The sequence below is a fragment of the Podarcis gaigeae genome (genome assembly GCF_964106915.1).
Source record: "Podarcis gaigeae genome assembly, chromosome: 5".
In the NCBI taxonomy this organism is placed as follows: domain Eukaryota; kingdom Metazoa; phylum Chordata; class Lepidosauria; order Squamata; family Lacertidae; genus Podarcis; species Podarcis gaigeae.
Genome location: NC_139681.1, coordinates 16757612 through 16774483, shown reverse-complemented (window position 1 = coordinate 16774483; position 16872 = coordinate 16757612). Strand labels below are relative to the sequence as shown.

General features: G+C 42.5%; 1 protein-coding gene across 15 annotated transcripts in view; it reads right to left on the bottom strand.

Annotated features, from left to right (window-relative positions):
* Positions 1-16056, bottom strand: part of KAT6B (lysine acetyltransferase 6B) — an 84398-nt gene extending 68342 nt beyond the window's left edge. For 3 of the 15 annotated variants that reach the window (XM_083738183.1, XM_083738188.1, XM_083738179.1), the window contains exons 1-2: positions 15935-16056; positions 5993-6905 (exon numbers count right to left, since the gene is read on the bottom strand). In XM_083738183.1, the coding sequence (XP_083594309.1) occupies positions 5993-6610 (618 nt within the window). In that variant the 5' untranslated portion in view covers positions 6611-6905; positions 15935-16056. Of the gene's footprint in view, positions 1-5992; positions 6906-10085; positions 10104-13584; positions 13950-15213; positions 15510-15623; positions 15645-15934 lie in introns of those variants that run through there. The other 12 variants (XM_083738176.1, XM_083738189.1, XM_083738185.1 and 9 more) reach the window with 11 other exon arrangements.
* Positions 16057-16872: the final 816 nt, after the last annotated feature.

Here is a 16872-nt window from a genome sequence, read left to right as displayed (position 1 = left end):
TTACACCATCTGAATAATTATGAAGGCTTTCTTTTCAGGCATGCCAGCTTTATTACAAAACCTGACAGGTTGATTTCCTCAAGTCTGGAATATACAGGCTTCATAAAGAATACAGAAGTTGGAAATGCTACTTTATTGTTCAGTACTCATAAGAGTAAAGTGTGGTTCTTCCAGACCTCAAGAATGCATACCATACAACAATACATAACACACTAGTATTGAATTCTTCATTTTCATCTGATATGTACTGCACTCTTTTGCAGAGTTACCGTAGTTCTAAATAGTAGCACTGATTCTGTTCAATATGAGGAGTCAAATATATACAGAAAAACAGACAGTCCAGCTGGAACCAATAAATTGCAAAATCAGAGAACTTCAGCAGCATAAAGCCACATAAATAAGGGAAAGGTCAGCCTTCCATCTTTCTATTAAAAAACATTTACTTTGGATAAAGACATTCAGTATACTTGGCTTGCAAATTCTTTTGAGGAAGAGCTATCTATCATTCAGCCAAATATAGGACCCTGCAAATCATTTTTACTAATCATACACAGTAGTGTTAAAAGGAGTTTTATTTTGTGAACGGCTGAATACCTGGCACCAGCCTGGACACTCTTTAGCATAATCATTGCATACAAAGGGGGGAGGATGTTGGGTGAGAGACCCTAGAGCAGCTGTTCGGTGCCTGAGCTGAGGACCTCGATGAATGACAAAAGGTTACCTTAATTCAATGAGATAATCAGCACACATCCACCCACTATGAAGAGAGTTTCTACCATCTGCAAAGCGACAGGCCTAACTGCTTCTAAAACAATTGGAAGCATGCTGACATGCCCTCATGTCAGCATACATTTGTCTCTTAGCAACAGCTTTTTTAAAAGGCTGAACTCTGCAGAAATTTTAAGAAGCATCCTTAGCCAATGACTTGGTAAGCGGCTTTGATTACTCCCGTTTGCTGAACAGATGCCCAGTCTCACTGCTAAAAACTACACAGAGCAAACTTTTATACTTAAAAAGAGACAAGGGAAACACTATAGCTGTGTCATCTACCCTTTGTACACAATGACCTTATCAACATAAGAATTCCCAAGGCAAAATTCTCTTTAAAAATTAGTAATGAATAAAATGATTTATTTAAGTCTTGTAAGTCAGCTTAACATAAGAAGCTTCACATTAAACATAAGAAGCTCCCACCTCTACCATTTTTCTTTAATTTTATTATCTGAAACATTTCAAAAACCTTTCAAAAATGTTTCCTCCTCCAGTACTTTTCAAGTAAAAATAATTGGGTTAAGTCTATCTTTGTATTAGTACCTCTAAAAATGCTCTTGCTATTCAAAAATGATGGAAGTAAGACAGTCAGAATTCCAGTTTGTACTCTAAATAAATTCCAACTTACCACAGGTTAAATATAAATATCATTCAATCATGACAACCATGAACCAGAAGTTAAATAAGGTTAGACACCCGTATTTTATTGTCTACGGTCCAAATTACCTGTGCTTATAGTTTATAAAAGCTGCTGCACCAGAGATCAGAATTTGGATCACGGTGTTGAGAGAGGATGGTAAAGCTGTGGACAAGATTCCCCCCCCCCCAAAAAAAATCTGCTGTTTGGCACAGAATGAATAACTTGCAGGATTTAAGTTTTTAAAACTTGTTTGAAGTCTTCACCTTCATGGCTAATAACTACTGGTGCTGGGATTTGTTTCAGGGATGCTACAAAAGCCCTGATCAACTCCAGCTACAGCTACTTTCATAAAAATAAATTTGAAAGCTGCAACTCAACATGCAGAAGAAGAAGAAGAAGAAGAAGAAGAAGAAGAAGAGGAGGAGTTTGGATTTGATATCCCACCTTTCACTCCCTTTAAGGAGTCTCAAAGCGACTAACACTCTCCTTTCCCTTCCTCCCCCACAACAAACACTCTGTGAGGTGAGTGGGGCTGAGAGACTTCAGAGAAGTGTGACTGGCCCAAGGTCACCCAGCAGCTGCATGTGGAGGAGCGGAGACGCGAACCCGGTTCCCCAGATTAGGAGACTACCGCTCTTAACCACTACACCACAGTATGGCCCTAAATGATAGCTTTACTTCTTTTAAAAAAGCCACGAAGTTATATCTATTGGGCTTATATCTATTTGGTCGCAGGTCATGCCAGACAAAACTCATTTATATTTTTGATAAGAGTTACAAACTTGGTGGGTCAGGGGAATGCTGTGGATGTAGTATATCTTTTGATGAAGTCCCCCATGATATTCTTACGGAGAAGCTGGTAAAATGTGGATCGGGTGAGAAAACTGTTAGGTGGATTTGTAGTTAGTTGACTGACAGAACCTAAATAGTGTTCACTAAGAGTTCCTTGTCATCCTGGAAAAAAAAGTAACAAGTGGGGTGCCACAAGGTTCTGTCCTGGGCCCATTGTGGTTCAACATCTTTATAAATGATGAATTTAGGGGATGCTCATCAAATCTGCAGATGACGCCAAACTGGGAGGGGTAGCCAATGCCACTGAAAACAGAATTGGGATTCAATATGACCTTAATAGATTGGAGAACTGGGGCAAAACTAATTTGAATAGGGACAAAGAAAGTTCTACACTTAGGAAGAACCAGCTGCACAAATGTAAGATGGGGGTCACCTAGCTTGCTAGTAGTACATGTGAAAAGGATATAGGAGTCTTAGTAGACCACAAACTTAATACAATGGTACCTCAGGTTAAGAACGTAATTCATTCTGGAGGTCTGTTCTTAACCTGAAACTGATCTTAACCTAAAGCACCACTTTAGTTAATGGGGCCTCCTGCTGCCGCTGCTGCACAATTTCTGTTCTCATTCTGAAGCAAAGTTCTTAACCTGAGGTAATATTTCTGGCTTAGCAGAGTCTGTAACCTGAAGCATTATGTAACCCAAGGTACCACTGTATGAGTCAACAGTGTGATGCAGCAAAAAAACCTAATACTATTTTAGGCTGTATCAACAGAAGTATAGTGTCTAGATCACAGGCCACACCTGAAGTAATGTGTCCAGTTCTGGGCACAATTTAAGAAGGAGATTGACAAGCTGGGACGTATGCACATGATAAAGGGTCTGGAAACCAAGCTGCATGAGGAACAGTTGAGGGAACTGGGTATGTTTGGCATGGTAAAGAGCAGACTGAGAGGAGATAGAATAGCCAACACCAAATAGGGCTGTTACATGAAGGATGGAGCAAATTTGTTTTCTCCTGCTCTGGGGGCTAGAACCTGAAGTAATGAAGTTACAAGAAAAGAGATTCCAACCAAACATCAGTTAGAATTTTCTGACAGTAAGAGCTGTTCAACAGCGGAACAGACTTACATAAGAGGTAGTGGGCTTTCCTCCCTTGATGGTTTTAAAGCAAGGAGTTAGATGGTCATCTGTCATGTATGATCTAGCTGGGATTCCTACATTGGCAGGGTCCCTACCGCAGGCAGTTGGACTAGAGGACCCTCAGGATCCCTTCCAATTCTACAATTCTGTGATTCTATGAAATCTAGAAAGAAGAATGATCATTTACTGTAAGGTAAAAAAGGTTCATGGCTTTATGAAGTGCTTTTGAGTTAACATGGAAAAAATACACAATAAAATTGGAATATGTGCAAAGCGATATTCACTTAAGTCCATACCATCCATTAATATATAAAATTATATGCTGTGCTTTGGCAGCTGCAAAAGTTGGCTTTAAGCCAAGTTCCTGCATAACACGTGTATAACACGTAAGTGCAAGCTGTATAAATATGCAAAAACCACACTATTTCATCTGCTAGCTAAATTCTACATGCTCTTAAAGCAGTATAGCTAAGGTGCAAAAAGAAAGTAGGTATGGGATATTTCATTTCTTCCTTGGGACTTCAAGAATGTCCACATGCATTTTACATTCTGACATGGGAGGCAGTGTCATAGCTGCTCAAGGGAACATAGCACTTCCCATTATTGTTGCAGCCACTTCCTCTGTAGGATTTTGAACTGTACCCTCTCTGAACAATATTTACATGTGGACACCCTGAGCATAATATTGCTTTGTTAAAAAAAAAAAGGAAACTGACGTGTGTGTACACACACACACACACATATACACAAACATGGGGGGAAGGTGAACTAATGGAAGTGGAAAACTACAATACACAGACTACGACTAAAATACACCATATACAAATTTGTATTTTTAAAACTCCCGAATCCAACATTCTTTGCAAAAATCCCAGCAATCAGCAGGAATCACACGGTCCAACCAAAATTGCAAGTGGTCCTCCATTTATCCACTATTGTATTAAATGAACTGGCAAGAATAAAACTTAACAGTTAAAGTAAGAAGCCTCATAGTACTACAAGACACATATTGTGGATTTTCAGTAAAAATGTGTTTCCTTGCCATGTATAACAATACATAGAAAGTGTGTGAAATGATCATGTTTTTACCATATTGGGCTTCAAGATTAAACAGTGAAATTTGTTTTTATAATAGCTTTTCTAACTTGGCTTTATAAAAGATGGGCTTAAATTTAAGCTCATACCACATTCCACCTTATCATAGATTGTTTTGTAAAGCAAAGGGAACTTCAAGGTACCATTTGTGGTAGAGGGAGCTTTTGGTCAATAAGTTCAAAGCCTGCCTGGGTATAAACTAGTTATGCTATTCTTTGGTTCCTGGCTATGGTCCACCAAGGATCCCTGCCAAACTCGTAGAGCACAATCAACTAGTGAGGCAGAGATAATCCTAGGGAAGGGGTGGGGAACTGGATCCGGCCGGCCAGATCCTTAACCCCCCCCCCCAACTTGGCTGATGGCACCTGTCAATCGCCTGATGTTATTATTACATTAGCTAATTGACACTGACAGTAAGTCCTGCTTGCAAAGGAACCATCACAAGTTCACCCTAAGGTCCCAATTGTTCCTTAACCAGTCACCTGCCCCACACCTGATGTTATATATGATTAGGCCAGCAACAACTGTCAACTCCTGGTAGGGAGGTATCTTAACCCTTCTGCCACAGCTCCAACCCAGACATTGCCATTTTGGAGTTTGATTCCCAGCAGACAGGAAAACATATAGGCATAAGAACTGTGCATGTTTCCCCTTCCAATGCCAAAAGATGAAATAATTCTAAGGTTCCTTTGCTTCCACTACAGCAAGGGGAAGGGAACCCAATTAGGGCCTGCCCCTAACCTAACCATGCCTGCCAGGCCTCTGCATGTGCTTGTAAGGCTGCTTTGGCTAAGTCATGCCCACAGGCCCTTCACCTAAGCATATATGACATCAGGTGTGAAGCAGGTAGATAGGTAAAGGACCCCTGGACAGTTAAGTCCAGTCAAATATCACAGAGAGAAACCATCAGCATTAAAGGATTCAGTATTCCATTAGATTCCTCAGCTGGAATGAAGTGTAACATAACAAACAGAAATGGATGCTCTAGAACAGACAGAAAATGAGAATATAGGAAGAATCTTCAAGGTGTCAAAAGCTAAAAAGGGTTATTTCCTCTTACACTTAAGATACACACACAAATTCCAAAATCCTTGCCCATCACACCACATCCCGCAGTGCAAGTAGCAATGACATCACATAAGTAGCAGCAATTTCTGCACAATTAAGAATTAAATTTCAATCACTTAAGAGCCCATAGTTTATCTACAAAGCTACACATTTTTAATGAGGTGGGGTGATTACACATGTAGAAGACTATGGTTCTTCAGATTTCCAAACTTTATACATTTGCTTCAATTGGCACAAATCTTGAAGAGCAGCAGAGCCTAATAGCTCTCCAAGACACTTATTTTCTCAAATAGAACTACTGCCCACCTAAAAATAATTAAAAAATCTTAAAACATTAAGGAAAACCTCTCTAAATGAGGCAATAAAGCTTACTAATAATAGAAAAGTGTAACTTCCTCAAATATAAGCAACAAATATTAATAATGTTTCCTGTGAAACCCCCCAAATGAACATGCCTACATTGATATAATCTTTTCACACTTACCTGGTCTTTTTCATGAGGCAAAAGACTGACAGGTGGGAGAGACAATGGAAAAGAACTGTACTTAGATGTTCCTTTGCCTTCCAGGCTACCATAGTTCACCCTATACTGAGGTCCTTCTTTCAATAATCTCCCATTATTTACAGCGCGTTTGGCCCCCAATCGTAATCTCCGTTGAAACACAGGGTTGTTGAAAATACCTGCAAGATCATGTTGACTTCTCAGGTATTTTTCTATGTTTCTGAGTGATGAGCCATTTGGTTCCTGGAGCCCTTCAATTCCTCTGCGCAGAAGTTTATTCCAATCCACATTCCGAAGCTCATTACAAGCTCCCCTAGATCCTTTAGCAGGCTTAGAAACCTCACCCAGTTTAACAGATGAGAAACGCCCAGGATTATCTGGGTCCTTGTAGGAAGCAAGGCCTTTGTTGGTAACTTTGAGAATAGAACCATCTTGGACACTTAGCTCCAGCTGTTCTGAAACAGTCTTCTTATCTAATCCATGGGATGCGCACACAGCATGACAAATTCTCTCTTCAGATGGTCTCTGTTTTTGCCTTTTAACTTTTTGTATAGCTTCAAGAATCCACTCTGTGTAAAGTGGGTTGGCAAGTTTTACCATGGTTGACCAGTAATTTCTCGAGAGCAAGTGTTACCCATAGAGTTCCTCTCTAATCCTATTAGTGAGCATTCCAATAAGTATTCAACACAGGAAGACCTCTTCATGCACTGTAACACCAACTCAAGAATCCATCCTTAGGATATCATAAAAAAGAGATGGTGCAAATGTTTCTTTAAAATCCTTAACCAACATGAAAAGTTGGAATTGTTCTGCTATACCAGATGGAATACATCTCTGCAATTTGATGGACTTTTCTTTCTTGGCAATTCAAGTATCTCCGAGTCTTCACAAAAGCCTAAAGTGATTTTAAAAAGATACATGTAGTTAGTCTCTTTAAAACAAAAGTCCAACGCTCAACAAGAATGCAGATGTATACAAATTTATTTTTAAAATTCCACCTCTACAGGTCATGCATAGCCAAGACGTTGAAGCTACTAACTAAAATTTGTGAAGGCATGCTGCACGGGAACAGGCATGTTGCCCAGGCATGCTACACATTCCTCCCTTAAATTTACACTCCAGACCTGGTATCAAGAAGCAGTTGAAAATCCATTAGAAGATAGATAGATCTTCTAACTTACCGAGCTAAAATAGTGTGTGCTTGTCTGCAAAGAGTATCTACTTTCCCAAGAAACCAGTCAGAATCATGTTTTCTCAAAAGGAAACCCCACTAGGTTTTATACACACTTACTCTCAGGTCCCATTAGATTTGCAGCCTTCATGCAATTTGTAAATCCTAGGCTGCATACTTATGCATACTGACTCACATTGCCGGCACCAACACTGATCTTGGATTCTACAAAAACTCCAGAGGCAAAGCCTACCACTCTGATCCAGCTTGTAAACAACAAGGCATTACTGTAAAGCACTCTTCCTTATCTCATCAGAACATGGACCATAATTTCTACAGTAACATTTTCAACATCAACACTAATGATGCTGAATGTCAACTTCTCTTCCATTCTCCAGGTTGAAATCTATTCATGCCCATCAACCTAGCATGGCAATTTTCAAGATTTATACCTTCTGAGAACCTTTTCCACATCAATTTACCTTTGGAGTAACCCCCGAGTCTTGCTGAGGAGTCTGGGGAATGTTCTAAGATTTCATACTCAATTTACGCGGGGCACAGAAAGGCCCAGGAGACCTGGCAATTGTTCCCAACTCTTCACTATACAGACCTATTGACAAAATAGTGGTTATTAAACAAGCTGTCTTTCAGGGAATCTTGTCCGCCATTACTGAACTTCTAATTGCGAAACCTTTCAATGAACCCCTGAGTTATCCTAAACATATGTAGAAAACCTCAGCTACAGTCCACAATGCTATCAGTCTAAGGTAAAGGTAAGGTAAAAGACCCCTGGACAGTTAAGTCAAAGGCGACCATGGGGTGCAGATCTCATCTCACTTCAGGCCGAGGGAGCCGCCGTTTGTCTGCAAACAGCTTTCCGGGTCATGTGGCCACCATGACTAAACCCCTTCTGGCACAACGGGACACGTGCCGGTCTACATGTACCCACACTTGAAATCCTCAACCAAATGGACTAGGAACTATGGAAAGAAGCCAAGAACTCTGCTGGTAACTACTGTATTTTTTGCACCATAACACTCACTTTTTTCCTCCTAAAAAGTAAGGGGAAATGTCTGTGCATGTTATGGAGCGAATGCCTACGGATGGCGGGGGGATCTGCTGCAGTCGTGAGCAGAGGATCCATGGTTCCCCTTCCTTCCCTCCTCCGTGGTGCGCTTTGATACATCAAAGCGGGAGAAGAGCCGCTGAGTGGGGAGGAGAGAGGGACAGAGAGCCTGCTTGCTTTAAAGGAGCAAAGCGGGAGAGGAGAGGAGCTGCTTACACTCGTGTCCGGTTGGCTCCTTTAAAGCAAGCAAGCTCTCTGTCCCTCTCTCCTCCCCACTCAGCTCACTAAATAGCAGCAAAGTTTTTTCACAAGCAGGCTCTCTGTCCCTAAATAGCAGCAAACATGGATCCTCAGGATTTTTGCATTGGGCTACCCCAAACTCACCGTCAGATCACATGTCTGTGGCCACAGCATGAACCACAAAAATCATACATCCACTGTTTCATTTAGAATATTTTTTTTCTTGTTTTCCTCCTCTAAAAACTATGTGCGTGTTATGGTCGGGTGCGTGTTATAGAACGGAAAATACGGTAGATCTCTGAATTCAGCAAGGATAGACATTTCACCTTCCTCTGCAATACAGCTAACAGAATATGCAAATTCTACCCAAGACAAGTTCAGTTTTAATTATAGAACCTTGCTGCTCTAGTCAATTAGAGAATCAATTTTATAAATAAGTTTCAGTTTTGAGGCAATTTAAACTCTGTGAGAAGTCTGAGCAATAAAAAAAAATGCCCTCCATAACTCCCGCAGTGCAATCTAAACACAATTACTCAGAAGTAAGTTATATTGAGTTCAATCAGACTTACTCCATAATAAGTGTACTTAAGAGTAAACTGCTAATCAAAAACAGCAAGTCTGATAGTATTACAGCTGGGGCAAGAGAGATAAAAAAGTTATCCATCCACTGAAGGCAACCATAGCTGTAAAGTCATTTGTAAGTTTATATTACTGCACTACTTTCACATAAACAGCATCACTGTTGCCAATAAATTCCTCAATACATATAGCAGGGTCTTTGCAGTGCAGTCAAAGTACTGATTCAGGTTACAACACAGAATGATGGACTCTATGAAGTCAATAAATTTGTGTTGATCCATCATCATTGCACATTGGGGTCATTGGACCACATGATATGAGATCTACTGAAGCAGTGTGGGGTTTTTTGGAGGGGGCTGGATGAATAGCACCATGTTGTTCTCCATTGGCACCACTGCAATTGCTCCCTTTTGTAAGAACCTGACAATAAGCAAGCATGCTTGTTACAAATTATTATAAGGCAGTAAGAATTCTCACTCTCAACATCAGGGAGACTTTTCAGAGGTAAAAGCATCTACAGATTAAATCCAGGTTAAGTCACACGTTATAGGTACAGCAATTGATGGCAGGCACCTAAAGGTGTAGAGTAGGTCATTCTACATAGCTTTTATTTTGCAATTCATAAACTCACACTCGAAAAACATATAAAAATAATTTTCTAAGGCTAATTAGTTATAATAATAATAATAATAATTTATTATTTATACCCCGCCCATCTGGCTGGGTTTCCCCAGCCACTCTGGGCAGCTTCCAACAAAATATTAAAATACAATAGTCTATTAATCATTAAAAGCTTCCCTAAACAGGGCTGCCTTCAGTTACACACCAGTCGCTCATGGGACTCATCTTTTCTAACTTTTGAAAATCAAAATTGAAGTGGTTAAAGGTGATAGTAAACAGCTGCAAAATTGAGTGGTGGCTTTCATATATGAATGAACCACTACAAAGACTCCCATCCAAGCAACTCAAAGACAAGGCTTTTCAATGGAGTTAGTTCACATCAAGGTTCAGTTTAGTACCTCTGGCTGAGAGGTATGTAAACACACAGCAGGAGAGCAAATAGGAACACACATCAGTCAACCAGAGAGGGAGTTTTGATGTGCATGGACTCCAATTCTCAAAAATCCTTTCCTCCTGAAAGTGGAACATAGGGAGGATATCATGCTTCCATGTGCAACGCTCACAGGACACAGTGAGAGTATTGGGAAAACCTCTACTGTATGTTGGAGACCTCTAACGAGAAGAATGATCAGCTGGTTAGAAACTGTAGCTGCCTTTATTCTTTACTTACATGAAGGGGCATCAAATGATTTTTAAGGAGGCTGTGGGGCCCCACGCCCCCACCCCTTGACAACACTTGCAATTCTCTGGGTCCTACTGCTGCCACCAAAGCATTAGCATGGATACCTGAGGAAGGGAAACTGACAGGCATTCATTCGTGCATTAGCAGGCAGGTTCAGGGAAGCCTATACATCCCTTTAATCACACAGTGTCCTTTCACATAAGTAGCCTGTGAAAAGGAGTCATGGCTGAAACATCGGGTGATTCATTTCACATGTGGGTGAGCTAAAACAGAATTCCCATGCCAACCAAGGAAAGATTTGCTCTGCAGGAATTCCCTCACACTCTCACACACAGACTGTTATTAGCTTTACAGGGAAAAGCTCCCATCCTGCCAATGGAAGTTTTTTCTAGGACTGGCAGGAAGATCTTTGTCAGAACTGACGCTGGAGAAGGAAAGGGTTAAACTCTTCCCTCTCCTGTGCCGCAATCCTAACAAAAACCACCCCAGAACCTATTATACGTATATCCTATCACAAGGCACTTCCAGACTGCAACTATTTTCGGGTGAGAATCAGTAAGACACCAACTACTTCAGGTTGCACAATTAACGCTGATCTGATGCTCTCGTGCTACAAGCATGCTTCCCCACTCAAAGGACTTTTAGCGATAAGGAAAGTGACAACATAAATCCAGTCAAAAGTGTGGGATAACAACTGCTTGGCATGCCATCTACCTTCCCCATAAATAAATCATGCTCGATAAATAGACAACATTGTCTAACCTCTCCACAAACTTTCTGCAAACAGATCGGGATGAATGCTCAATTTTTTATGTTAACACCAACACCCAATGGTTTAGTAACAGTGTTAACACCCAAGTTATCTTTACTTTCAACCTTCATTTTTAATGATTTTAAAACCCAGTGTTTAATTGGATAAGCAACTATATATAATAATATATACGGAAGCTTTAAGTAACTGACACTGCAAAACACTTAATGAAATTCTTCAAATGGGTCCAATGGCATAATGTTTCAATAAAGAAACAATATAGATGAAAATATAAGAAGGAATAACATGGCAAGTGTAGTAAGAACTTTTGAGGGTATCATAAAAAGAAAGCCTTGAATAGGTTTTTAATCCATGATCTATGTCTTAATTGGATAACCTGTGAATTCACAACTTGGCACAGGTTTTCAGGGGGGAGAGGGGAGTTGATAAAATAATTGGTAGAAAAATCTCTGAACGAGAGCTGAGGGAAAAATTTTATCAAGCACCAAAATTATCTCTATGTGTACACATAAGAGAAAACCATTATAAATTATTCTACCAATGGTACATGACTCCACAGACCAAATACCATGCAGTGTAGAGTGCTTGGAGGCATGGAGCCTCAAAGGCAGATGTGAAACATTTGGGTGGAGTTGCCAATCAATTAAAATGTGGGATTTGGGGGCGGGTTGTATCAGTCATGACATCTCATGGTCCTAATAATATCATTAGGGATCTGTCTGTATAAACAGGTCAAGCACTAGGACTTAATAAAGTATTTAATAGCTGTGACTCTTCTGGTTTTGCAAAAATGGAAAAACAGGTCACCGCCAACAGTGAAAGAATGGCTGGTAAACTAACAAACAAAAATGGAGGGCAGAAGTACTGTATAAACTTACAAAATTATCAATATTGAATTATACCAAACAATACAGATTTTTTATACTAAATAAATGGAATTCTCTAATTGAATTCATGAAGATTATTTACAATATAAATATTCAGGAGTTTTTTGTATGTGGTAAATCAGCATTTTCTAATTTTTGGATAATGTTTACAATACTGATATTTACAGTCGGGCTTAGAAAATAGATAGATAGACACACACACACATATGGCATATTTTTGTTACATCATTGCAATCATCATAGGTTCTAAATTAAGTTATGAATAATAATGACCATACACCTGCTATGTTTTGACGGGAGCCAATGAGGGAAGAGAGCAGGGCTTGCCATGTAATCTCAGACAAGTCCCCTTAGGGATGCTTCAAGCCCTCTTGCTGAACTTTCAGCTTTCATTTTTCTAAAATTAAAACCCCCAGAGCCCTCCTTCTCCACCTCCCAATTCCTGCCCTCCTCCTCCAAGCGCCATTTACAGGGCTACCGACTGACAAACTGACTTCACTCATATACCACTTTCCACGCCAAAGTGGCTTGTGAACGAAACGTCCAGCACCTCACAATCCTACACAAGTGAAAAACGCAAAATAGCAAAATGCAGAGCACATCAGTCAACATAAACAACAAACAAAGGCCAAGTACGACAATATATGGAGCGCATTTACACAACTACGGCGGGTTAAAAATAAACCTTTAACTGCAAACCTTAGGTAATAGATAATATGCCGTATTTACTCAAACCTAATGCGCCACTGAACCTAATGCGTATCTCCGTTTTTGGAATCTTGAAACATCCCTTCAAAAAAAGGCATTTATGCCAGCGAACGTGCCACCAAATCGACCATCATTTGGCCTCAAAAGGTGAGCATCAGAATAAATATGGTAAATATGTTAATTTGTATATGCAGAAGGCATTTAAAATATATTTAAGGAATCGCAGAAAGAGGGGGAAGGAAGTGAAGTTTGGAAATTTAAAGATGATTGTAAAATTAGTGAAAAGTATAAATCTGAAAAGTATAAATATTTTTAAAAATAAATAAATAAAGCAAATACAGTATCTACAGAATCGGGATCGTCGACCCTAATAATGATATACTGTATACCTTTCTCTTTTGACATCCTTGTTCAATTAAACTCTTCTTTTTTTAAAAAAGGGGGGAGCACAAGGATTGAGTCCAATATTACCACAAAAACCCCACACGAATCAAGACAAAGTATGTCTAGTGAGCTGAAGAAAAACGCATTTTAATAATAATGATGATGATGATGATGATATGTTTGATATTCACTTTATATTCAGCCCAATTAGTTAACTTCAGACTCTTACAATGATATATACCTTTCCCATTTGATGTCCTTGTTCAATTAAACTCTTATTTATTAAAAAAAGGGAGGGGAAAGCACAAGGTAAGCAATTCCATACTGAGTCCAATATCACCGCAAAAACAAAAAACAACCCACACGAGTCAAGGCAAAGTATGGCTGGCAAGCCGAAGAAAAACGCACTTTAATTAATTAAAATAAATAACAACAACAACAATAATAAGGTGGTTGACATTCACTTCATAGGCAGCCCAGTTAGTTAACTTTCAGACGCCTCCCCTGCTTGTTTCCTCCTTTGGGTCCCCCGCCCGCCTTCTCTCCCTCAGGCGCCCCTGCGGATCCTCCCCTCAGCCCCGCGGGGCGAAGGCCGGCCGCCTCACTCCCGCCACTCACCTCACCGGCGGCGGGCGGCCCTCGCGACCCGCCCCCGAGGCTTGGGAAGCGGCCCACGAGGGAGGAGCCAAGGCCGGGAGCTGCCGCAGCTGCGCCCCCTGCTGCCGGCGCCCTCGACAGCGAGCTTCCCTCCGCGCCGCCGCTCTCGCCTTTTCAAGCCGCCGCCATTTTGTCTCGCAATCAACGCGGCGCATCCCTACCTTGCCGTCCCCCGCCTCCTCGAGAAGGCTGGGGTAAAGCCCCGCCTCACCAGGGGTAAGTAGCCGCCTTCATTGGCGACGCAGCCCTGTCCATCATCTCCGCCTTACTCCCCCCTCACATCTTTCTCCGAATCGTCCGCAGCGATTGGAGGGCGCGAGACGTCAATCACGCCTCTTAAGGGAGAGGGTGGGAACGCACTTCTGTTGCAAAGGCTCCTCGGAACGCCGCCTTGTCCTCGGTTCTCATTGGAGAACGGTTACGAATGGGAAGGTGGAAGAGGAAACGAGACGGCACAGATAGGCTTCTTATAGGCCGCGGCGGCTGTCCATCAAGCCACTTCTCCTCCACACACACCCCCCCCGCTGAAGTTTAAAGCGGCAGAGGCGCCCTATCGCGGGAAGGGAGGGCGAGAAGAACGCTTAAGCGTGCCTGGAGCGGACGGGCGCGCGACACACACTAATAAGCGCCCGCTTAAGTCTTTGAGTTTCACGCCACGTGCCGCCGGAGGCTTTTGCCATCCACCCGGTCGGGCGAGACTTAAAAAACAAACATGTCCTCATCGCGATTCGGAAACCCGCCTCCCCTTAAGGTGCCTGGCACCGGCGGCAGCAGCAGCAACCCTTCGCACGACCGCGGCGTAGCGGACAATTGATTCCCAGCTACACGACCATATGCAAGTCCACCGCCACCGATATACATGCATGCATGCATGCACACGCAAACCTCCCAGCTATATTGCAATGCACCCGGGACTCCCCCGAACCCGCCCATTTTCTGCAGAAAACAATCGCTGCCTAGAAAGACACACGGTGGGGGGATGCAACACGCACGCACACACCAGATTGCTTTCGGCAACCGCCCCGCCGCTCTCCCAGCCCAGCCTGCTGCTGCTGCCGCCGCGACTTGTCCACCCCCCCACACCCTCCGCTCTCGAAATGCAAAGGGCCACTACAATACAATCGCGCGGAGCCGGCAGAAGTGCCTGTAAACACGTGCACGGGCCTCTCCGGCTCGTAGAAAGCTTTGCAAAAGTCCCCGCACGGATCGTCAACAAACCCCTTCCCGCGGAGCTCGGAAAAGCAGAAAGGGGAGCAGGGGGAGGACAAATAGACATTGTTGCAGGACGTTGCAACCTTGCCATGCAGCTCCCGAACGCGATCCAACACCCATATATATACATATATACATATACGCGCTCCTGCAACTCTATAACCTCATTGCTGCAGGCTCTCTGCCCCCCGTCCCTCCCCAACCTTTGCAGCTTGCAAATCGACCTTTTTCCTTTTCTCTCTGCTCGGGGATGTTTCTGCAGAAGCGGTTCGGGCGGAATGCTGCCTCTGCTGCCGCTGCTCCTCCAGAAAAGGCGATCGCGGCGGCGGCAGCTCCTCGCTGCCTTTTCCCACCGAGCCAGGAGCACAACCACCCTCGCGAGCCCTTTCCCCCTCTCCGCCACCCCCTTTTTTCCCCAAATAAACGGAGAAGCCAGAAGGAAATTGGGAAAGGGGTGGGGTGCGGGGGGCGAGAGAGACAGAGAGTGCGGGAGGAATCCCGATGTAGCGGATTTGGGATTTTTCCCCCCCATAATTTTTATTTATTTATTTATTTTGCAATCAAAGCTTTCCCTCCTTTCTTTTTTGCGCCCCACCAAATCGCACGCAACGACATTACGAGGAAAAATTAATACCTTTTTGTCCCCTCCTCCTCCTCCTCTCGCCTTTGCGAAGCCTCTCTTCTTATTCTCCCCACCCCCACCCCAGAAGGGAGGGGAAATCACAGAGACGTGCGGAAACATAGATATATAGAAATATATTTACACCCCCCCCCCCAAAAAAAAGGTTGCAAGCAAACAATCAGGTCGTGGATTGGGATTTGGGGAGTGAGGTTTCAGTACATATTCAAACACAGGGACGCAGAATTAGGATTGTTCATGCCCTCCCCGCTCCCGCAGCTCTGCCTCCCCCCTAAAAAAAATTTAATAAAAAAAAATCCTCAAACCTTTCTTGATGCTAAATGGCCGCAGATCGCAAGGACTGGTTCTAAAACACAGGACTTGATAACAGCTAATTGAAAGGTTAATCTACATAGGCTCTGACAGACGAGGTCCCTCCCCGTTTCTGTTTTTTTTTTTTTTTAATCTGCTACTGGCAAGTGGGAAATTGAGCTTCTTAGGAAAGGGGGGGGGTTTGATGGAGGGTTTGTTTCTGAGCCCCACCACCACGCCAGCCGGGTTCACACGTTGGGTGGCTAGATGAACCTGGAATTGTTGTTTTGATTGAGGCGACGTTTTAAATGTCCCCAGCCTAGTCTTAATGCACAGTTTACTCAGAAGTGAGCCCCTCTGATTTTATGGAGGCTTGCAGCATAGCCTACTCAGAAGTAAATCCCCAGTGTGTTCAGCTTCCTCATAGGTAAACATTTGTAGGATCGCATCCTTTCTTCCAAAGGTGCATAGAACTGCGACTGCTCGATTAAATAAAAAGGCAGCGAGTACATAATGAGGCAGAATCAACACCCTGTTTAAAGTTTCCCATTATTAATCTTATTGAAGGAATTAGGACTTAATATGAACCAGTCAGCAGAGCAGGTGACGTGAAATGACATTGATCTGAATGCCTTTTACAGTGGTACCTCGGTTTAAGAACAGTCCTGTTTACAAACAATTCGGTTTACGAACTCCGCAAAACCGGAAGTAGCGTCTCGGTTTGCAAACTTTACCTTGGTCTAAGAATGGAATCTGAACGGTGGAAGGGCACTGGCGGCGGGAGGCCACATTAAAGAAAGTGTGCCTCAGTTTAAGAACGGTTTTGGTTTAAGAACGGACTTCCAGAACGGATTAAGTTCGTAAACCGAGGTACCACTGTACTGAGTCAGGCCCTATTGGGCTCTTCAACTTGGAACTATGCACTCCAGTACTCACCAATCTGTGTTTTGGA